Raw genomic sequence first — 25,437 nt, forward strand, 5'->3', positions numbered from 1 at the left:
CCATCAAAAGCTTTGACGACCACTCCACTCTGCCTCATGGGAGGCCCCTGGTATGACAATCTCGCCATAGTGGACTTTGGCAACACATTCAGTGATGATCCAGTGTCTACCAGAACATTAGACATGGCATCATCCTTGCAGCTCATGGAGATGTGAAGTGCCAAATTATGGTCTCTTCCCTCCTCGGGGAGATCAGCATCACAACAACTCAGTTTGTTACAAGCAGTAATGTTTGCAACAATACTATCGAATTGTTCTATTGTGACGTCATGATCTACATACGCCACATCCAACACCTTCTGCAGAGCTTCACGGTATGGCTCAGAGTTCATTAACAAAGACAATACAAATATCTTTGAAGGCGTCTGTAGAAGCTGATCTACAACATTGTATTAACTCCTTTTGATGAGCCTAAACATCTCATTGCAGTCCTCTTTCATCATGCCATCTTGGCCAACAGGGACAGGAGTTCTAACAACGACGGCAGGTCTATTAACAGCAAGTGCCGGATTCGGAGAATTGGAAGAATTTCCAACCGGACTTATAGCACTATCAGCAGCATCAGCTTTTCTAGTGTCAGCTTGGGGTTTCAGTGACGCCGAGAAAACACGACCACTACGGGTCAAACCGCTGACATCAGCAATGTTCACAACAGAAGTGGGGGGTAGGGGAACCTCCTTCCCATCTTCTAATGCCACAACATTATAACGATAGGGAACAACCTTGTTGGAAGAGTATGGCACAGGGCCAGCTGGCTTAATTATGAGAGAGGGAGAAGCCTTCTGCTTGCTACCATCGTATCAGACGACGACAGGCTCAGGTATCCTGAATACAGGTGATATCACATTAACTTCATCATCCTCATCGTGATTCTGAAGTATCTCTATCACACCTTCATCCAACATTTCTTGGATGTCTTTTCTGACCTGAAGACATCCCCTCTCACTGACAGTGCAAACATGGTATTTGTCATGGTCATGCTCGTAGTGACTGTATTCACACAATAGTTTGTGCATCTCAACCAAAGATTGTCGGATATGGCTGACATATAGGACCTTGTATTTACCAGGGCAACCCTGAACCATGTTGATAGCAGACTTCCCATGCTCAGGCAATGGGTTCTTCTTCACGTTCGGACCTACATCCTCAAAAAACAAAATACCGCTTCTCACAAGGTCTTGAACCTTGGTCTTCAACGCGTAACAGTTCTCCACATCATGTCCGGGAGCACCGGAATGATAAACACAATGAAGCTCAGGCTTATACCATCATTGAGGGTTGGTAGGTATAGCAGGTGGGTCACGTGGAGTGATCCGTTTCCTTTCTATTAAAGAAGGATATAGCTCTGCATTGGTTATCAGAATAGGATCAAAAGTGACCCTTTTCCTATTATAGCTTGTACTGGTCTGATTGTTGTTTCGAGGCCGGTAGGCCTGCTGTTGAGGATGGTGTTGTTGTTGCTGATACTGTTGATGTTGTTGTTGCTGGTTGTGATGATGATATTGCTGGTTTTCTCTGAAAACAGGTGCTATATGAGCCACCTGGTGCTGATTACCGGCGGGACGCACGGTCTTCCTCTTCACAGAGGGTCTTCTGGATTTGATATGGGAGGTCTCAGCATGTGCCTCGCCATATTTCTTCTTCGCAAACACCCCATAACGTTTGGTAGAAGAGCCTTCTTCTCTAGTCAGGCGCCCTTCCCTGACTCCTTCTTCCATACGCATCCCCATATTCACCATCTCGGTGAAGTCAGAAGGAGCACTGACAATCATCCGCTCATAATAGAATGAACTCAAGGTCTTCAGAAAGATCTTGGTCATCTCTTTCTCTTCCAGCGGAGGCACAATCTGTGCAGCTAATTCTCGCCACCTCTGGGCGTACTCCTTGAAAGTTTCCTTGTCCTTCTGGGACATGGCCCTCAATTGTTCCCTATCGGGAGCCATATCAATATTATATTTGTATTCCTTGACAAAGGCTTCGCCAAGGTCGTTGAAGGATCGGATGTTCGCGCTGTCCAAACCCATGTACCATCTCAGGGCGGCACCAGACATGCTATCCTGGAAATAATGGATTAGGAGATGATCATTGTCGGTCTGAGTCGACATTTTACGTGCATACATAACCAAATGGATGAGCGGGCAAGTGTTTCCTTTATACTTTTCAAAGTCAGGCACTTTGAACTTTATAGGAATCTTGACATTTGGAACCAGGCAAAGCTCAGCAACAGACTTGCCAAAGAGGTCCTTCCCTCTGAGAGTTTTAAGTTCCTTGCGAAGCTCAAGGAATTGATCGTTCATAGCATCCATCTTTTCATACACGTTTGGGCCCTCATATGGCTCAGAGTGATAAATGGTGTCATCTACTCTTGGTATAGTATGCACGACTAGAGGTGGCACAGCGAGGACCGAGCTAGATGCCGACAGAGAAGCAAACGTTGGGGCAAGACCCTCAGAAGCAAAGTTCACAGGCATCCCCCCGGGAAACCCGGCTTGCATAGCAGTAGGCGCAAAGTGAGCGCTGGCAGCAGGCACAGTTGAAGAGGCGATCTCAGAAATGACTGTCCTCTGGGGAGGAGTTGAAGGCGTTGGAGACGACTGGCTTTGGGCGGCCAAGAAAGACTCCATCAGGGCAGTTAGTCTTGCCACTTCCTCTTTCAATTCTTTGTTCTCTTGTTCTAGGTGATCCATTAGTCTTGATGAGTTGGCTCTGGTGTAGTACCGGTACGTCAGCTTGTCTTCAAAATAAATGAAGAACACAAAGTTAGACCATTGAACAAGAAGCCCTGGAACAAAGACCTGCTTATGCACATGATTAATGCAATGCTCGTGCATATGATTTTATTTTTTAATCAGAGGAACTTTAGAGTTCTATTTGAAAATACTGGAAATATTAATCATTTAGACATATATGGAAATATCATATCAATTATATTTGGAAAATATTTTTACACCAAAGAAGTACAGTCTTGGTAACCAAATACAATACAAGAGAGAAGGAAAATGAACATCCTATGGAACCCTAGACACAATCTTCCAAAGCTCTAAAGACCGGAAGATAAACTGCACGAAGCCTCTTCACCTCTCTCTCATAGGTTGCCTCCATATATGGCTTCCCCTTGGCGAGTCGGTCGTACTTCCTCTTCAAAAACCTGGAAGACTGAGGAAGAAGAGAAGTCACCACATCATCAGACTCGTCGATAACCTGATGTTCAAGAAACTCTATCAACACATCCTTATCTCTAAGCTGCTGAAGTAGCTCATCTCGTTCACGGATCCAAGCACGTGAACGGTCTTCGTCTCTCAACTCCTCTACTCCTTGGTTAGGGAGGGTTGAAGGCCCAGCCATATCCAAAGGTGTGGGTCTCGCTTAGTCATAAGGCATAAGGTACTCTGAATCTCTCCTTCTAACCCACGAGGTATAGGGTTCCAAAGCAACACAATTCTTCAGACCAAGCTCTTTCCTTCCCTTCCTATGGATCTTGCGCCAAGTGCGGACCATCCTTCCCTTCAAGCCTTGGGGATCTTTACCCTCTTGAAAGAACACACACTCTAACAGAATGTTATTAGGTTTATCCTTTAAGAGGAACCCAAGTTGACGACGTGCCAAAATAGGGTTGTAGTTAATCCCACCACATGTACCGAGAAGAGGCACATTGGAGAATTCACCACAAGAGTCGATAATCTGCACACCATCATATACACGGTTGTACCAAAAGATATCATCATTAGTGAGAGACATAAGTCTCGTGGACCACAGTACACATCCTTTGTTTTCCTTGAAGGCGACCGTCTGTGGTAAGTGCGAAATAAACCACTTGTACAACAGAGGCAAACAACACATAATGGTACCACTACCCTTTGCATTCCTCATATGCAAAGAGAAATAAGTGTCACCCAACAAAGTAGGAACGTGATTAAGAGTAGAGAAAATCCTAATAGCGTTCATATCCACAAACTTGTCGATGTTGGAAAATAACACTAGCCCATAGATGAGAAGTACAAATATGGCCTCAAAGACGTCCTCACTCATGGCCTTCCCATATAAAGTAGCTTGAGCAATGAGGAAATCAGATGGGAGACCTTGAATTCCACCTTTGGTAGTCATATGAGCACCAATAATAGATTCATCCATATGCAACAAATCAACAATCTCTTGAGAAGTAGGAACCCTCTCCAAGCCACTGAACGACAACTGATCTAGAATAGGTATACCCACAAGATAGGCACACTCCTCAAGCATAGGTAAAAGCTGGAAATCCGGAAATGTGAAGCAACGGTACAAGGGATCATAGAATTGCACCAATACACTCATCAGACCTTCATCCACCTGAGTAGCAAGAATAGAAAGAAGCTTCCCATGGTGAGCTTTGAACTCCAAGGGATCTAATACATATGATGTCAAACTCCTTAACTCTTTCAAGTAGGGTTGTCTGAAACTGTACTTCTTCGTGTTCCTTCTTTGTCTATCCATGTCTAAAAATTTGCAAATAGACCTCTTAAGTTCCTTGAAATTTTCTCATTGTTGATGATATGGATATGTATGAATGCATGGATGCAACAATCACACTAAAGGATCAAGCTCACACCACACAAAGGTCATGGGATGGATCAAGGCATCCTTAATATCAATCATCCATTTTGGTGGATTATGGTTTACACCTTATCAACACCAAAGTTTCGTTGATATTAAGGATACACAAGAACAGATCAACCATGAATCAATGGTTTATTGCAAGTCACGAGCATGGAGTCTCGGTTAAGAACCACCCAAAGGGAGTGTACTAGGGTTAAACCTGACAATCATGTTCTACAAGAGGTTCCCATAGTCATTATCCCATCTTTCGGATATTATCGGATAAACGACTACTCGGATTCCAAAAATATTCTCAAGAGAGACTCTTATGAGTGTAGTATCGTGTAACAATCGTATCAAATCTTACACTTGAATGACCTTCGCACTACGTCCTAAAAATAGGCCAAGATGGGCTTGGTAAACTAAGGTCCTTGGCTTCTAAGGTATATATTGGAAAGAGTAATGCCTAACCACGACTACTCGTGTGACATTATTGATCCCAACATAACCTCCACCAAGTGAATGGGCTTGCAAGTCAACTTGCTAAGGAATAACTCCACACAAGTCAACAAGACTATGCCATTCACCTATCATAAGTGCACTCGAGTTCGGGTAGAGAACTCATCTCACAAGAGACCACCAAGCACACAAGCAATTGATATATCAAGCAATTCATACATTACAAGCAATACACTAATCCCAAATTTGCACAAAAATATGTCACAAATAATATAACAATACAATACAACAAAATGTGAAAAGTAGGCAAAACCCACTAGGCAAATATTCCCCAGCAGAGTCGCCACTTTTCTATAGCGGGGTAATTGTTACCTTTAAATTTATTGACAAAATCAAAAGTAAATCATACAATTCGAGTCGCCACCGCACCTCTATTTATCCAAAGGAAAGGTTAGAAAGCGAACAAAAACCGAGAAGTTTTATCAAGTCAAAAACTAATAAAAATGTTAGAGATTGGGGTAAGGGGGTTGGTTATGCAATGGGAAAGTTTTAAGCACCCAAAACATCCTAGGTACTCCTAGGGATCCCTTTTCACAATTGTTGTAAGGTAGGTTGGTATTTGTGAAAATTATTTGTGCAAACATGATTGGGGAGATGAGAGAAGAATGTACAAATTATTTACAATTTTGTGTTTGAATGGATAAACCCATTGCCTACGTACCATCTTTTAAAAAGATTAGGATCAAAACCTCGTAGTTCGGGGTAAAAATATCAAAACAAGTTGGTGAATTAATTGGTCCAAAAGCCTTAAGCTCTTTTTTTATCAAAGGGAGAAAACTCAACCTAAACCCACAAATCCACCATCTGAGGATAGCTTCAACATGCTAGTGAGGGGTTAAACCTATAATAAGCATGGAAGACTCATTGTCCATCACTAAGGATATAGGTGAGTATTATATCAACCTCAAGGATAACTCAAACCTAATAGATAATGTTTATGAAAAGCTTTGGCAAGAAGTGGCCATTGAAACCACAAAGGCAATTGAGTGAGTTGTATTTACCAATGAAAAGTATTTACAAGAATATGGTCAATGTTGACTTAGGATTCAATTCAAAATAAGTGTTATGAAAAGAAAGTTTGAAAATCTGTAGGTGTTTAATTGGCTGCATTGTATGGTAAAACACTAATGTCTTGACTGATGTCATGACATGTATATGTGACTACATTGTAGTTACTGCAGGACTAGCTGACACAGGATTATTGAATGCTGTGACATTCATACCTGTCAACAGATACTAAGGAACAGAAGTTCTGTTAGAACTTAGTATTCATTTGCAGTCTGGTTATCAAGGAAGAACCAGACCTGGCATAAGGCCTACTGACTGAATGTCAAACTGGATGTTGTGACATTCATCATTGACAGCAGCTACTGAAGATTAGGCAGAGTGGTGTTCTGCTATACTTCAGCATATTACTTAGTTTGTTCTTCAAGAGAATAACAGAACTAACTTAAGGCCAATTGTGTAAATGTCAAGTTGGACACTTTGACATTTATTAATGTAAGCTGTTACTGTAGTATGGTCATTTTGATCATGTACAGGTCAGCAAATTTGTACAGTCTGTTTTCTGGAAAAACAGACTCAGCATATGGACCTTGATGTCAAGCTGAATGTCGTGACATCCATTCCTGACAGCATATGCTATTTTGTAGGTTGTTCAGTTTTCTGTTTCAGCTTTTTCTCAGGCTATTCTTTAGGGATTCAACAGCTGAGAGAAAATCCAGGAAATCAACAACCAAGCTACATTCAATGAACCTAACAAATAGCCTATTTGTTAGCAACCTAATTGTTGAATTTGAGGGAACTTGTGTGACCTAAAATTCAGGAAAATACAGGTGCAAAAGCCCAGGTGCTGCAATATAAAAAGGAAGGCATTCCTTCATTCAGTCTCGGGATTTTGAAGCGTGAAGAGTCAGTGTGTCCATCATACTTCACTGCTGTATTTTGTGAGTCTTGTATTAGACGTATCTTGTAAGCCAAGCCATTATCAATTAGATGATTGCTTTGGATAGGGTGTTCATTGAGTTGTAAGTGTTGTGTCACTCAAAGCTTTTAAGCGTGAGTGCTGTGTATCTTGATTTAAGCTGTGAAGCATAATCAAGAGTTGTTTTTGAAGTGTGACTTCAAAGTGTTTTTAATATCACTGAGGTGATTGAGGGGGAGTGAGTAGGAACTCTGATCTTAGGTTAAGATTGAAATTGCATTGGGTAGGGATTAAGTGATAAGTTGTAAACGGGTGAGTTTAGCTTTGAATTGATACTACTAATAGTGGATTTCCTCCCTGGCTTGGTAGCCCCCAGATGTAGGTCATGTTGGACTGAACTGGGTGAACAATTACTTGTGTTATTTACTGCACTTACTATTAAGTTCTGCATAATCCCTGTCTGTGCAGAATTGGATGTCATAACAACCAGTGTGACATCCAAAGTCTGATAACTAGAATTTCAATTGGCATCAGAGCAGGCACCCTGCCTGTGAAGTTCTGGGTGAGATCTAGGGAAGTTACTTTCTAGTACCATGGACAAGGATTTAGGACACTCAAACAGACCACCCATGTTGGATGGATCTAATTATGATGACTGGAAGCCTCGCATGATAGCCTTCTTAAGGTCTCTAGACAGCAAAGTCTGGAGAGCTGTCAACAAGGGATGGGAACATCCAACGAGGACTGATGAAGATGGAGTCAGTGTGCAGATTCCTGAAGAAGATTGGGACAAGGAACAAGAGGCATTAGCTCTTGGAAATTCCAAAGCCTTGAATGCACTGTTCAATGGAATCACTAAGAACATCTTCAGGCTGGTGCACCATTGTGAACTAGCTAAGGAAGTTTGGGATACCCTCAAGGTAACTCATGAAGGTACTTCCAAGGTGAAGATGTCAAAACTTCAGATGTTGACAACCAAGTTTGAAAATCTGAGGATGAAAGAGGATGAGACTATTCATGACTTTCACATGAATATTCTTGAAATTGCAAACACCTCTGGTGGACTAGGTGAGAAAATGACTGAAGAGAAACTTGTAAGAAAGATTCTCAGGTCCTTGCCTAAGAGGTTTGCTATGAAGGTCACAGCCATAGAGGAGGCTCAGGACATCAGCAATATGAAGGTAGATGAGCTCATTGGTTCTCTCCAAACCTTTGAAATGGGCTTAGGTGAGTATGCTGAGAAGAAGAAAAGCATAGCCTTTATATCAAATGCTGAAGAGGAGTCAGAAGAAGGATATACAGGAGGTGATGAAAGTATATCAGAAGCCTTAGCCATGCTTGGGAGGCAATTCAACAAGTTCATGAAGAAGATTGATCAAAGAGGTAGACCTAATGTCAAGAACATCCCGACTGACATTAAGAAAAGATCAACTTCTGAGGAGAAGTTCAACCATGGGAAGGGAATCCAGTGTCATGGCTGTGAAGGGTATGGACACGTCAGAGCTGAATGCCCTACTTACCTCAAATTGCAAAATAAGGGGCTAGCTATCACATGGTCTGAAGGAGATTCTGAAAGTGAATCTGAAGGAGAATCTACCAAACATGTCACTGCACTAACCAGTGTGTGTGTCTCTGAAGATGACACAAGTGCAGATGAGCTGACATTTGATGAACTTGCTGCAGCATATAAGAAGCTGTGTACCACCAGTGCAGAAGTGCGTGCACAAGGAGAAAAGCAGAAGAAACTCATCAAGGAACTGGAAGATGAGAGACAGAAGCAACTGTCTGCCATAGAGGGGCTAAATGATGAGATAGCCCTGCTGACCTCCAAGCTGAACCAGATGACCAAATCCATCAGAATGATGAATAAGGGAACTGACACCTTGGAAGAAATTCTAAAGGTAGGACAGCAGTCTGGAACCAAATCTGGGCTAGGATTTGGAAAAAGAGCTGAACACAAACGCCCAAAGGCTAGAGTTCAGAAGTTCAAGCAGATGTCAAAGCCAATGTCTCAACATCGAGGAGCTAGGATGAATGATCATCAGAAGAGAATATACCAGAATTGGAGGTGTAACCACTGTGGCAGGCTTGGACATATAAAAGCCTTCTGCTACTGGATTCATGGCTTCCCTAACAGAGCCTCACATGTCAGACCTAAGCATAAAACACGTAAGCGATGTGTTCCCATTAAGAAGCAACAATGGTATGCTAGGATAGCACACACTGCCCTAAGGGCTTCTTCCAGAGAAGACTGGTACTTTGACAGTGGATGCTCAAGACATATGACTGGTATGGAAAATATACTGGTAGACATTCAACCTCACACCACAAGCTATGTGACTTTTGGTGATGGTGCCAAAGGAAAAATCAGAGGTGTGGGCAAACTGGACTGTTCTGGAGTGCCAAAACTGAACAATGTGCTGTTAGTAAGAGGACTAACTGCAAACCTCATCAGCATAAGTCAGCTGTGTGATCAAGGTTTTCATGTTCAGTTTACTAAGGAGCTGTGCATTGTGACATATGGTGACAATCAAGAAGTTATGAGAGGAACCAGGTCCAAAGATAACTGCTACCTGTGGGAACCTGATCTCTCTAACTTTTCCACAACATGCTCCTCAGCCAAGGAAGAACAGGAGGTGAAGTTGTGGCATAGAAGACTTGGACATCTCCACTTACGGGGAATGAAGAAGATCATATCCAAGGAAGCAGTCAGAGGAATGCCAAAGCTTCTGATTGATGAAGGAAGAGTCTGTGGAGAATGCCAAGTGGGCAAGCAAACCAAGATGTCACACCCAAAGCTGGGACATTCCACAACCTCCAGAATTCTGGAACTGCTGCACATGGACCTAATGGGACCTATGCAGGTTGAAAGTCTTGGTGGGAAGAAGTATGCCTACGTGGTGGTTGATGACCATTCCAGATACACGTGGATAAGCTTCATCAGAGAGAAGTCAGATACATTTGATGTCTTCAAAGATCTGTGCATAAGACTTCAAAGGGAAAAGGACAGTTGTGTGGTCCGGATTAGAAGTGATCATGGTACTGAATTCAAGAATTCCAAGTTTGATGAGTTTTGCTCATCTGAAGGAATAAGCCATGAGTTCTCCTCCCCTATAACTCCTCAGCAGAATGGAATAGTTGAAAGAAAAAATAGAACTATTCAAGAATCTGCCAGAGCAATGATTCATGCAAAGAAGCTCCCTATGCACTTTTGGGCTGAAGCAATGAATACCGCGTGCTATGTTCACAACAGAGTCACCTTGAGAAAAGGAACCTCCTCCACTCTGTATGAAATATGGAAGGGTAGAAAACCCACTGTGAAGTACTTTCATATTTTTGGAAGTAAATGCTACATTCTCACAGATCGTGAACAGAGAAGGAAGCTAGACCCCAAAAGTGATGAAGGCGTATTTCTGGGATACTCCACTAACAGCAGAGCCTATAGAGTGTTCAACTACAGGACCAATGTCCTGATGGAGTCCATAAATGTCATTGTGGATGATAAAGAGGAAGGAACCGATGTCATGGAGGATGTTGAAACATTCCTTGATAGTCCAACTGACAGTCCAGTCAAGCCTGAAGAAGTACAGGAACCTCCTCCTGAATGTGAAGTAGAAGCACCCACCAAAGTGCCATCTATCAGAATTCAGAAAGACCACCCTAAGGATCTTATCATAGGGGATCCCACCAGTGGTGTAACTACCAGGTCAAGAGGAATAAACTCAAATTCCTGCTTTGTTTCCAAGGTTGAACCAAAGAATGTGAAAGAAGCCCTGACTGATGAATACTGGATCATTGCCATGCAAGAGGAACTCGAGCAGTTCACAAGGCATGAAGTATGGGAGCTGGTTCCAAGACCTGAAGGGTCCAACATCATTGGTACCAAGTGGATCTACAAAAACAAATCTGATGAGAAAGGAGTAATTACTAGAAATAAAGCAAGACTAGTAGCTCAAGGATACACTCAAGTTGAAGGAGTAGACTTTGATGAGACATTTGCTCCTGTGGCTAGACTTGAGTCCATCAGATTGCTGTTGGGGGTAGCATGCATCCTGAAGTTTAAGCTATTCCAAATGGATGTGAAGAGTGCATTCTTGAATGGCTACCTGAATGAAGAAGTCTATGTGGAACAACCCAAAGGGTTCTGTGATCCTAACCAACCTGAGCATGTATACAAGTTGAAGAAAGCCTTGTATGGGTTGAAGCAAGCACCCAGAGCTTGGTATGAAAGGTTAACCGAATTTCTGACCTCAAATGGATACAGAAAGGGTGGCATAGATAAAACCTTGTTTGTGAAGGATGAAGAAGGCAAAATCATGATAGCTCAAATCTATGTTAATGATATAGTCTTTGGTGGAATGTCAGAACAAATGGTTAAAAAATTTGTTCACCAGATGCAATCTGAGTTTGAAATGAGTCTAGTGGGAGAACTGACCTATTTCCTTGGAATGCAAGTAAACCAAATGGAGGACTCTATGTTTCTCTCCCAAAGCAAGTATGCCAAGAACATAGTTAAGAAGTTTGGTATGGATCATGCCAGGCACAAGAGGACTCCAGCTCCTACTCATCTGAAGTTAACCAAAGATGATGAAGGGCCTAGTGTTGATCAATGCCTGTACAGGAGCATGATAGGTAGTCTGCTGTATCTAACTGCAAGTAGACCTGACATTTCTTATGCAGTTGGAGTGTGTGCCAGATACCAAGCAGAGCCCAAGGTGAGCCACTTGAATCAAGTCAAAAGGATTCTCAAGTACATCAATGGGACGTGTGACTATGGGATGCTGTACTCACATGGGTCTGAGCCTGTCCTATCTGGGTACTGTGATGCTGATTGGGCTGGAAGTGCTGATGACAGAAAAAGCACATCAGGTGGATGTTTCTTCTTAGGAGAAAACCTCATATCGTGGTTCAGCAAGAAGCAGAACTGTGTCTCTCTGTCCACTACAGAGGCTGAATACATAGCTGCTGGAGCAGTTGCTCCCAACTGGTTTGGATGAAACAAATGCTCACTGAGTACAATATCACTCAAAATGTCATGACATTGTTCTGTGATAATCTCAGTGCCATCAACATCTCCAAGAATCCCATCCAACACAGCAGGACCAAACATATTGACATTAGGCACCACTTCATCAGAGATCTGGTGGAAGACAAGGTGATCACTTTGGAACATGTAGCCACGGATCTTCAACTGGCTGACATATTTACAAAGGCTCTGGATGCTACTCAGTTTGAAAACTTAAGGAGCAAACTGGGAATATGTCTCTCTGAGACCTTATAGCAACCACTGATGTTTGGGATAAATTGTTTAATATCTCTGCCTATTAAACAATTTGTACTAGGCTATGATTGGTCAACAGATCATAGCTATGCTGCTTGCAACAAGGGTGGATACAAGAGGGTAAGGAGACACCCTACAAAGAGAAGGCCACTGTACCTGCAGGAGTTCAAGGATGTTGTTCATGCAGGAGTAGTTCTGGATGTCAGAAACAAAATCATGGCATCTGATATGGTGGTACCTACTGTAAAGCAAAAGTGGGTGATCACTTGATCGAAGCTGTGAAGCAAGATCAAGTGGATGTGAACTTGGTTGAAACTGTGAAGTAAAACCAAGTCTGGAACTCTGTCATTGTGCTCTGACTATGTTGTTGGCTTTGGCAACATTTGTGACAAAAAGGGGGAGTAATAACCACCAATACCCCTGACAAACAGAGTGGGTCTCTACAACAGACTCTCATGACAGATCTGAAGATTCCCCCCCTGTAGCTGATGTTGAAGTTTAGGTGCAACTTCTAATATGTGTGTGCTGCTATGTGAAGTTTTTATTTAACTTCCATGTGTGTGAGTGTGCTGCCACTCTGAGTGTATTAGCTAGTATTATTCCGCTGCTATGAACTCTGTTATGGGGATCAAAGTGTTTTAGCCAAAAATTTACCAAAGGGGGAGTTTGTAGGTGTTTAATTGGCTGCATTGTATGGTAAAACACTAATGTCTTGACTGATGTCATGACATGTATATGTGACTATATTGTAGTTACTGCAGGACTAGCTGACACAGGATTATTGAATGCTGTGACATTCATACCTGTCAACAGATACTAAGGAACAGAAGTTCTGTTAGAACTTAGTATTCATTTGCAGTCTGGTTATCAAGGAAGAACCAGACCTGGCATAAGGCCTACTGACTGAATGTCAAACTGGATGTTGTGACATTCATCATTGACAGCAGCTACTGAAGATTAGGCAGAGTGGTGTTCTGCTATACTTCAGCATATTACTTAGTTTGTTCTTCAAGAGAATAACAGAACTAACTTAAGGCCAATTGTGTAAATGTCAAGTTGGACACTTTGACATTTATTAATGTAAGCTGTTACTGTAGTATGGTCATTTTGATCATGTACAGGTCAGCAAATTTGTACAGTCTGTTTTCTGGAAATACAGACTCAGCATATGGACCTTGATGTCAAGCTGAATGTCGTGACATCCATTCCTGACAGCATATGCTATTTTGTAGGTTGTTCAGTTTTCTGTTTCAGCTTTTTCTCAGGCTATTCTTTAGGGATTCAACAGCTGAGAGAAAATCCAGGAAATCAACAACCAAGCTACATTCAATGAACCTAACAAATAGCCTATTTGTTAGCAACCTAATTGTTGAATTTGAGGGAACTTGTGTGACCTAAAATTCAGGAAAATACAGGTGCAAAAGCCCAGGTGCTGCAATATAAAAAGGAAGGCATTCCTTCATTCAGTCTCGGGGATTTTGAAGCGTGAAGAGTCAGTGTGTCCATCATACTTCACTGCTGTATTTTGTGAGTCTTGTATTAGACGTATCTTGTAAGCCAAGCCATTATCAATTAGATGATTGCTTTGGCATAGGGTGTTCATTGAGTTGTAAGTGTTGTGTCACTCAAAGCTTTTAAGCGTGAGTGCTGTGTATCTTGATTTAAGCTGTGAAGCATAATCAAGAGTTGTTTTTGAAGTGTGACTTCAAAGTGTTTTTAATATCACTGAGGTGATTGAGGGGGAGTGAGTAGGAACTCTGATCTTAGGTTAAGATTGAAATTGCATTGGGTAGGGATTAAGTGATAAGTTGTAAACGGGTGAGTTTAGCTTTGAATTGATACTACTAATAGTGGATTTCCTCCCTGGCTTGGTAGCCCCCAGATGTAGGTCATGTTGGACTGAACTGGGTGAACAATTACTTGTGTTATTTACTGCACTTACTATTAAGTTCTGCATAATCCCTGTCTGTGCAGAATTGGATGTCATAACAACCAGTGTGACATCCAAAGTCTGATAACTAGAATTTCAAAATCAAAAGCATAATGCTTAGGTTTCTAATTTTGAAAACAAATGTTAATGTTTGCACAAACGTTTTGGCTTGGGTTAGAGTGGAGAGAAGAAGAAGAATGGCTAAGTCCTAAACATACAAAAGGTGAAGGAGGAGAAATAAAACCACAAATGGAGTTCCCTTCTTGAGATCATAGTGATGATCCAAGTTGATCTCTTACCTTCGGAATAAGAAGCAATAAGCAAATAACTCAAACAATCAAGCAAACAAGCAAGCTCCTAGGAGTCTTCCAATGGCTTTTGTATCTCTCACTTTGGATGCTCATGGCAATGTTTCTTCTATTTGGCTCAAGTTAAGATCCCTAGCACAAGAACACACACATCAAAAAGTTCCACAATGCAAACAAAGAATGGACAAGAGTGAGTTTAGAGATTAGGTCCTTTAAATTCATCTTCAACATTAAGCATTCTAAAGGCATGAGGCCTAGTTGCTCTTTGACATTTATAGCACTCTAAAGGCATGAGGCCTAGTTGCTCTTTGACTCCATTTTGCATATGGAATATCCTAAAGTCTAAGTCCTTTTGTCCATTTGCATTTGGTTCACAACAATTAAAACAAAACACAAGCACAATAGTATATATACAATTATGTGCTCAAGTGAGCAAAAGGCAAATTGCATTAACATAAACATGAGCTCAAGTGAGCAAAGGGCAAAAGCAAATGAATTAATGGACAATATATTAAATTGCATTAATGTAAATTGCAAGAATTTAAGTGACTTGAATTAAAAGTTAATGGTCAATAGTTAGTGTTAGTGTGCCATAAGGCAATTTAGCGCTATGTTAAGCAATCGTAAGTGGACTAATGTAGTAGTCACACCTATCTGAGGCCGGTCAATAAAAATATAGGCAACAAACACAAGTTAGAGACCTTGACTAGTAAGCGAAGCTCCTACAACTTGCCATGCCAAAAGAAAAGAAGAATGATCTTGTATTGATTTAGGTTTTTTGCTTGATCAAGAAGCAACCTATCCTTAATGCAGAGCCATTCACTTGATCTTTGATCCAGATGAATTAGATTTAAATCAAGGAAGATTAAACCTCCCATATATCAAGGCTAACCACCAATCTTTAACTCATTGATCAAAAAGAAAAGAGATGAAGAAGAAGATGAATAAGAATATACATGAATTAAAATTCAAATGAGATAAGCAAAGTACATTGTCCAAAGATGAATGGTATCAAGGTCAAACAATAGTAAACAGAAGCAAAATGATGCTTAAAGGTCAAGAAACAAATAAAATATTTTTGGTATTTTTTTGAAAATTAAAATAATACTTGAATTAAAATTAACAATTAAAGGTCAAACTTCAAATCCATTTCAAATCAACTTTGAAAAATCCAAATGGATCATCCTAAGTTCAACAAGGTCAAACCAAGTTTGACAAAAAATTTCAGCATTTTTAGAAACCAGAAACTATTTTTAAACAATTAAAAATGAATAAAAAATAACCTAATTGAACTAAAATCTCAAATAAATCTCAAATTAATTAATAAATTGATGAGAATATTGTTCATAGATTCATCATCATTCAAAGAGGTTAAGAAAATATTTTTGCATTTTTTGAATATTGAAAACTATTTAAAATGAATTAAAAATAACCAAAAAAGAGAAAATTCACAAAAAAATATCAAATGACAAAATAAAAAAATATTAAAAATCATTTTCAGAAACTAGAATTAAAAAGGGAAATAATGCAATCGGTCCCATATTTTTTGGAATTAAAATGAGAGAGATATGATTTTTTGAAAATAACAGGAAATAAAGAAATAAAATGGATTAAATCAGAAAATAGAAAAAAACTGGTGCGTTAGAACTTTAGCGCTATGTTAAGCAATGGTAATTGGACTTATGTAGAAGTCACAACTATTTTAGGTCGGGCAATAGGACTTCGGTGTTAATGCATGTTAGAGACATAGTATTATGGACTATGCTCATGAAACATACGACACACAAAAAGAATACGCAAAAGGTGTGGCCTAATGTCATCCATACTCGTGTTAATTTTTCAATCAACTAGCTTTAGGACTTTGAGATATCATAGGCCAAATGAAATGAATGCATAAAGAAGGGGAATGAGATGAAGAGGGAGGGGAATAGATGAAAACTCAAATTGATCAAAGGAGGACTTTTACCAAATTAATATCATCCATTCATTTTGGGAGATGGAATGTACATTCCATCAATCCCCTAAATCCAATGATATTAACTTGACAAAGTCAAAGCAACCTTGACCAAGGCCCAACAACAAGAGTCAAACTCAAACAAGTCATTACAATTGGTCAACAAAATTATTTGGCATTTATTCAAATTATAAAATAAAAAAATTATACATTTAAATTAAATATGGTTTGTCAAATTCCTAAAACCTCATCAAAACACCAAATAAATGGCCATGAGATTTATCATAGGTCAAACAAGGTCAAAGGACCTTGGAAATTTTTTTTTCAGAATTTTTAAAAACTTAAAAGTATTTTTAAACAATTAAAAACAAATGCAAAATCAATTAAATCATGAAAAATATTAATAATGATCCAAAAAATAATTTTAATTCAGAATATAAAAGAGGAAATCATTTGAAATTATTTGGTGAAACTCTCATATTTTTGGGATCAATATTAAAATGAATATGAATTAATGAAAATAAAGCAATTAAAATGAAATTCAAATAATCAGAAAAAACGCGGACCACTTGATCTCCCTCATTAATTGAGGTGGCAGATCAAGTGGCCACCAGCGCGTGTTCCATGGTAGACTTGAGTCAACGAGGCACAGGCATGGTAATTAAAAACGACGCACGAGATTAAAACAATTTAAAAGGGATCAATGGCTCTGAACCGTGCCAACACATCACCGGCGTCCAAAGGCCGATCATCATCTCCGGTGACCCTGGCCGGACTGGTTCACTCATCACCATCAAAAAAATGAAAAGGAGGACATGATCTGAAAGAAAAAATGGCGTAGATCACGAATCTGACCTCAATGTTAACTAACTCCTCACATATAGAAAGATATGAGGAGTTGAATTTTGAGGTGTGTCAACTGAGTTGCTTCGGTTTGACCTCTAAGCAACTCAATCTTCTTGCCTACATTGGTAGGACTTCAGACAACCAAAGAATCAAGAGAATTGAGAAAGATTGAGAGAGAATCGAAGAGATGAAATTTTCTGGAAAATACCTTCAATACAGGTCTCGATTCAACTGTTCTTGCCTTGGCTCGTGCTTGATCTCACTCAGAATGCTTGCAGAAGTAGAATGAAATGCACAAAAGGGCTTAGATCCTTGGAGTTTTGAATCTCAAAACAGTGAGATTCAAACTCAATTTCAAGATGAATTTCTCAGGATTATCCTCTCAAATGGAAGGGTTAGGGGTCTAGGATCAAAGCTGGCGCGAATGTGTGTTGAATTCTGAGCATATGGAGCTCTATTTATAGCTGGATCATGTGATATTTACACCTTCCAAATGACTTTCCAAAATTGGCAATGGATGATGCATGGGTGCATGGGCGTGTACAGGCCCATGAGATCATTGCTTTAGGTCCACAATTGAGTGTGAGAGAGTCTAGAATCAACTAGGATTGCAAGGCAAGTGTACATGGAAACTTGATGTTTGATCTTTGCCAAATGATGATGCAATGTTCAAGCCACACGCAACCTATTCAATTCTTGTCCAAAATAGATGAACTTATACTTTTTGGAAAGGTTAGATCAAGAGGAACAACTTTCATGTTCAACATTTTCCCATTTAAAGCTTGTATCATGATGAATCTTGAGTTGGAAGTTTGGAAATTTCAACATGTTGAAATTTTTTCTAAGTGTCAAGCCATATGTCTCAATATTCCACCTTGCTTAACTTTTTATGTGAGATTAAAATGAGAAAAGTGTCTTCACAAAATTTGTATCTATTTCAAAGACCTTCAAAATGGTCACCAATTTCATGTCATTTGGATTTGAAATGCTAGAGTTATGCATTTTTGAAGTTTGGAAAAATTACTTGTTCAATGGTATAGGTCAAAAGTGACCTATAATGTAGCCTCATATCACATGCTCATAAAAGTTGAATTAGCTCTCACTCCAAACATAAAAGTTCAAGTAGACACCTTGAATTTGATTGTGAAACTTGGAAATATTTCATCTCATAAAAATTGAGCAAGTTATGGCCTTGGGAATTTGACTTTCAAATTAGGGTTTAGACAAAATGACCTATAATGTTTCAACATAGAAAATGATTTTCCAAGCAAAACTAGCTATAGGTATCAACATGAAAGTTGATTGGAATGTCATTTAGAGTAAGTTTTCGCTTGGAATAATTTTAATATGGTGAATATTATAGGATATAGGGTCTAGGGAGACCTAGTTTTAATCAGATGAATTCATCTGGCCAACCACCATCAACCAACTTACTAATCTTCAATTCTCTTGACTTTCTAGGCTCATGGTAGATAATATATGCATAACATGATGAATTTTGAAGTGCCCCTTTAGAAATTTGATAAAATGGCAAGATAGCTTGTTGGAGAAGTTACTCAAGATACCCAATCAAACTAGGGTTTCCAAGGCAAATCACCCTCAAACTCTTGAATAAAACTTGATCAATATAACATGTAGAGATCCTTGGGACTCATATATGATGCTTGTGATCATTCTTGTATCAATACATGGTTGTGTTCTTTGTTCATAAGGGTCTCAAACCCTAGATGTGAACTTGATAGATCAATGGGATCATGCCCTACCTATAAAAGAGTTAGGCAAATACAAAGACATATTTTTGGTATTTTGGTTAGTGAAAATGATAATATACAAGTATGATACAATCATATAGTGCTTGGTGATCTCTCCCAAAACAAACCCAATGAAAAGGGGTAAGGAGGATGCCATGGTATGATCCCAATGCTAATGCTTATGCTGAAATTGCATGAGGGATCTTAAGGTCAAAATTGGGGTCTTACAGCTGCCCCTATTTAAGGACATTCTAACTTAGGAGGCGAAGGTTAAAATCTTCATGTTGACTCAGTAGAATGGGCTTAAATAACAACCCAGAAACAAATTTTGGTCCCTAAGAGACCTCATGATGCAAATGTTATGAATGCAAAAGTAAATTCTTTATGGGGAAATATTGCCACAAAAGGAAAAGAAAACAAAGAGATCGAAAGTTCGTAGGAGTACAATGCATTCCATAAGGGAAACTCACTGAGGAGACAGAGACTCTGGGGGGAAAAAGGAGTTATGCGTAGGACAGGTACGACTTAAAACTACTGAGGGACTCGAGGGATTCCATATGAAAATAGAAAAGAACTCAGCTGGGGAAACAACAACATCTGCAGGGGATACGAGTAAGTCGGGATGAAACTGAAATACTTGAATCATGCATGGAAAAGCGATTTCACTAAGGAAATGCGCACTCAACTCAACTGGGGAAGAAATAAACTTCAACACAGGAGGAGCAGAAATCTATTATCTACTACCTGTTACTGGGTAAAGAGATAATAAAGATCTGACAGAGAGGACATCTGTCATCGGTTAGGATGAACATATCAAGGATGACTCGCTAAGAATCCACAGGAGGGAGTATTCATGACCGGTTACTGGGTAAGAATAGCCTTACTGGGGAGAACTGCAGAAAATAGGATTTACAACTACCAGTTACTGGGCAGAAGACCAAGGGTGAGAGTATCCGTCATCGGTTAGGATGAACATATCAAGGATAAACTCAACAGGGAAGAAAATCCGTCATCGTATAGGATGAACATATCAAGGATAGACTTTCCTGGGAAATGTCAAGGAGGATATCCGTCATCGGTTAGGATGAACATATTAAGGATAAATCAACTAAACAAAAAGTAGGAATTACATCTATTGAATGCTGGATAGAATATCGTCAAAGAGAAAATTCGTCACCGGTTAGGATGAACATATCAATGATAGACTTTGAGAGAGGAGAAAATAGGGATTACATCTATCAGTTACTGGATCGTGTAAGACCCCAATTTTGACCCTAAGATCCTTCATGGCATCATAACATTTCATTTGCATAGCCTCAAGGATCATAAGCATCTTGGTTCCCTTTGCCTTTGGGTGGGATCTCATGTGAGTGGTTTGAGATCACCAAGCATGCTTGAATTGTATATTATTGCTTTTCTCATTTTATTTACTAACCAAAAGCACAAAAATATGTCACTAACATCTTTTGTTTGTAGCTTGAGCAGTCACAAGATCCAAAGCTTCTAGGTGATCCTATGAGCAATGACATGGTTAAGAGAAGATGAAAGCAAGCATGGTAATGGTTCCCAAAGATCTCATCCATCAAATATGCCTCCCAAGTGTCTCAATTCATCATTTTGATCAAAGCAAGTCAAGGGGTTTGAGGCTTGTTTCCTAAGGAAACCCTAATTCATCTATTCATCAACTGTGCCTTGCTCTTGAAGCAACCTCAGCCTATGGTCAAATAAAATCAAGGGAAATTCTTTAATTCATCATTGCATGCATACTTGAACTTATTTGAGTGTCCTCAATCATCAATTCATCAAGATATGAGGTTTGGACTTGAGAAGTTGATCAGTCAATTCATCTGACTATTTTGAAATATACTGAGACCTAACTTTTTATGTGTTGGTAAAATGGAGATGACCCCAAGATAAAAAAGGTTCTTAAGGACCATATGAACAACTTTCATGTATTTCAAAAATTTATTTGAAGCTTGGAAGGTCATCATCCATTCCAAGACATTATAGGTCATTTTGATTGAAACCCTAATTTTGGGTCAATTTCCCAAGGACATAACTCATTCATTTTTCATGATTTTGAGATGATACTTAATGCATTGGAAAGCTTAATGTGTCTAATTCAAATGGTATGTTGAGCAAAATTGCAAAATTTCAAAATAAATACATGTGATAATGCAAAGCATTATAGGTCACTTTGGACCAAATGCATTGAAATGTGAAAAAGTCCAACTTCAAGTGCCCATAACGTCTTCATCAAAAATCCAAATGATGAAAAATGTATACCTGAATTGATTGTCTTGAAAAGATATACAACTTTCATGTTGAAGATTTTATCATTTGGGGATTTCATCATTGAGAAAAAGAGGCTTGAACATTGGCCAAATTTGGAAATTTCACATAGGCATGTTTTGCACCCTACACTTCAAGCTCAAATTTCATTAATTTCCAAGGCCCAAATGAAGTTTTGATCAACATGACATTTGTTCCTTATGCAATAAGCTTTCCAACCATTACTCATAAGGTTGCATTTGGATTTTGTACATGGCATTTTCGAAAGCTTCAATGAAATAGTGCATTTTATGAAAATCATTCCAATTGCCATGCATGATCCATTAACATCCAATCTGCACGTCCAATTCTTATTTGGTGATGTATATCTTGCAATTCCATTCAGAATTGGGCCCTCCATGCGCCTGTACAGGCCCATGCATGGAGGCCCTCTTCTCCCATGCACACGAGTTAGCTCATGCATTCAGCCATCTCCATCTATAAATACCATGCCATAACTTCACAATTCTTCAACCTAAAGGCGCCTAAACCTCTGCTGAACTCAAAACCCAACCCTCACAAAAAGAACTTTTCTCTTTCTTTCAAAAATTTCAGATCTGAAATTCAATCGCCTCGATTGATTTTTAGAATCCATATTTCCTAAACCTTCTTCATTTGATCAATAGAAGCTTCTGTTTGCAAAAGGAATCAAAGATAGTGACTCAATTCTTCACAATTCAAAGGTTTTTCTCAATTGCATTTTGCTTCAAAACAGCTTATATATTGCTCCATTAGCCTTGATTGTGTGTGATCTGAAGTCCTCTGCATAGAGGCATCATTATTGTGTTCTTAATTTTTGAAATCAAGCAAGTTCAGTTGAACACCACCAAAGTTCCACCTCTGATTTCTCTCTCAATAGGGATCTAGAGTGGAATTGAGTGGCATAGGAGTGATGTACATCACTCCACCTTTCATTTGGTACCTGGATCGTGCGTTTTGGTGCACATTTGATATTCTGTAAATTTGAGCTCTCATCGAAACTAGCCGGAGAAGACGGTGGCGCTGGCCACCGTCTGGTCTCCAGATCCAATAGTGGTCGTCCATTTTCATGTCCATATTAGATCTAGGTTGTCTATGGTGCGCGCGCATGCCATTTCCATTGGATCCTCCACGTCATTTAATGAAGTTCAATCCAACGCATGTGGATTTTTGTTATTTCTGAATTAATCCATTTTATTTTTTTAATTCCATTTTATTTCTAAAATCCATATCTCTTTCATTATTGGTCCACAAATTATGGTATCAATTGTATTATTTCTCTTTTAATTTCTAGTTTCTAAAAATGATATTTAATATTTTTTATTTCATCATTTGCTATTTTTTACTAATTTTCTCTTTTTTGGTTATTCTTAATTCACTTTAAATAGTTTTTGATATCCAAAAAATACAAAAATATTTTCTCAACCTCTTTGAATGATGATAGATCTATGAAAAATATTCTCATCAATTTCTTAATTGATTTGAGATTTATTTGAGATTTTACTTCAATTAGGTTATTTTCATGCATTTTTAATTGATTAAAAATAGTTTCTGACTTTTAAAAATGCTGAAATTTTTTGTCAAACTTTGTTTGACCTTGTTGAACTTGGGATAATTCACTTGGACTTTTTTAAAGTTGATTTGAAGTGAGTTTGAAGTTTGACCTTTCTTTATTATTTTAATTCAAGTTTTATTTTAAATATTAAAAATGCCAAAAATATTTTGTTTATTTCTTGACTTCTAATAGTCATTTTGCTTCTGTTTTCTATTTGTTTGATCTTGATCTTCCCTATCTTTGGTCAACATTTGTTAATTAGTATATTCCATTTCATTTAATGCACTTTAATATTCTTCTTCTTCTTCTTTTTCTTTTTTGATCAATGAGTTAAAGATTGGTGGTTAGCATTGATTAGGGAGGTTTAACCTTCCTTGATTCAAATCTAATTCATCTTGATCATGGATCAAGTGAATGGCTTTGCATTAAGGATAGATTTCTTTCTAAATTATGCAAAGGACCTAAATCAATACAAGATCATTTCTCTTCTTCTTTTTGGCATGGCAAGTTGTTGGAGTTTGATTCACTAATCAAGACCTCTAACTTGTGTTGTTGCCTACATTATTATTGACCGGCCTCAGATAGTTGTGACTTCTACATAAGTCCAATTACGATTGCTTAACATATCGCTAAATTTCCCTTATGGCACACTAACTACTAACACTAACCATTAACCATTAACATTTACTTCTTGCTCTTTACATTTATGCAATTTACTATTCTTGTACATATTATTCATTTGCTTTTCCACCTTTGCTCATTTGAGCACATGTTTATGTTAATGCAATTTTCCTTTTGCTCACTTGAGCATATAATTGTGTATATACTATTGTGCTTGTGTTTTGTTTTGTTTGTTGTGGACCAAATGCAAAGAAATGGACAAATGGACTTAGTTTCTAGGACTTTCCCTATGCAAATTGGAGTAAAAGGACTTTAAATGTTGAAGAAGGATTAGAAGGACCAAACCTCTAAACTCACTCTTGTCCATTCTTGATTTGCTTCATAAGACTTTTTGATGTGTGTGCCTTTGTGCTAGGGGATCCTATGAGAGCTCAAATTGAAAGACCATTGTCATGTTCATCCAAAGTGAAAGATACAAGATACATTCAGGATCTTCTAGAAGCTTGTTTGATTATGTTGATTGTTTGAGTTTGCTTACTTTGCTTGCATATTCCAAAGGATGGGAGCTACTTCGATCATCAATATGATCTCAAGAGAGGAACTCCATTTGTGGTCTTGTTTCTTATCCCTTATCCCTTGTATGATTAGGACTTTAGCCATTCTTCTTCTTCCCTCCACTCTGACCCAAGCCAAAACTTTTGTGCAAACATTTAACACTTCTTTTCAAACATTAGAAACCTAAGCCTTATGCTTTTGATTGTCAAACTTTCTTTTCATAACACTTATTTTGAATTGAATCTTTAACTCAACTTTGACCATATTTTGTACATACTTTTCATTGGTAAATACCACTCATTCAAATGATTTTTTTTATGGTTTCAATGGCCACTCTCTTACTCAAATTTTTCATAACCTTTAGCTATTAGGTTTGAGTTATCCTTGAGGTAGATGTAATACTGACCTATATCCTTAGTGATGGACAATGAGTCTTCCATGCTTGTTATAGGGTTAACCCCTCACTAGCATGTTGAAGCTATCCTCACATGGTGGATTTGTGGTTTTAGGTTGAGTTTTCTCCCTTGTATAACAAAAGACCTTAATGCTTTTGGACCAATCAATTCACCAACTCATTTTGAGATTTTTACCCCGAACTACGAGGTTTTGATCCTAATCTTTTTTAAGATGGTACGTAGGCAATGGGTTTATCCATCCAAACACAAAATGTAAATAATTTGTATATTCTCTTCTCATCTCTTCAATCATGTTTGCACAAACAAAATTTCACAAAATACCAACCTTACAACAAATGTGAAAAGGACTCCCTAGGAGTACCTAGGATGTTTTGGGTGCTTAAAACCTTCCCATTGCATAAGCAACCCCCTTACCCCGATCTCTAACTTTTTTACTAGTTTTTGATTTGATAAAACTCTTAGGTTTTTGTTCGCTTTCTAACCATTCCTTTGGATAAATAGAAGTGCGGTGGCGACTCGACTTGTATGGTTTACCTTAGATTTAGTCAATATCTCTAATGGTAATGAATATCCCGCTACAGATCGAATACCATGAGAGAGAATCTATCACTAGTTAAAGTGAACATATCAAGGATCAACTCTACGGAGGGAACAAAAGCAGGATTTACAACTATCGGTTACTGGGTAGAAGACCGCAAAGAGAAGGAAACTCGTCATCGGTTAGGATGAACATATCAAGGATTAACTCTCTGGGAAACAAGAATAGGGATTATAACTACATTTTTACTGGGTAGAATACCAAAGGTGAGAATATCCATCATCGGTTAGGATGAACATATTAAGGATAGACTCAGGTATGGGAAAGAGATATATCTGCCACTGGTTAGGATGATCA

General features: G+C 38.8%; 1 protein-coding gene across 1 annotated transcript in view; it reads right to left on the minus strand.

Annotated features, from left to right (window-relative positions):
* Window positions 1–392: 392 nt before the first annotated feature.
* LOC127122669 (uncharacterized) overlaps window positions 393–25,437 on the minus strand; it is a 59,127-nt gene continuing 34,082 nt past the window's right edge. Inside the window, exon 6 of the mRNA XM_051052970.1 lies at window positions 393–688. Coding sequence (XP_050908927.1) covers window positions 393–688 — 296 coding nt within the window. The remainder of the gene's footprint in view (window positions 689–25,437) is intronic.

This window comes from Lathyrus oleraceus, chromosome 2 (assembly GCF_024323335.1).
Source record: "Lathyrus oleraceus cultivar Zhongwan6 chromosome 2, CAAS_Psat_ZW6_1.0, whole genome shotgun sequence".
NCBI classification, from domain to species: Eukaryota; Viridiplantae; Streptophyta; class Magnoliopsida; order Fabales; family Fabaceae; genus Lathyrus; species Lathyrus oleraceus.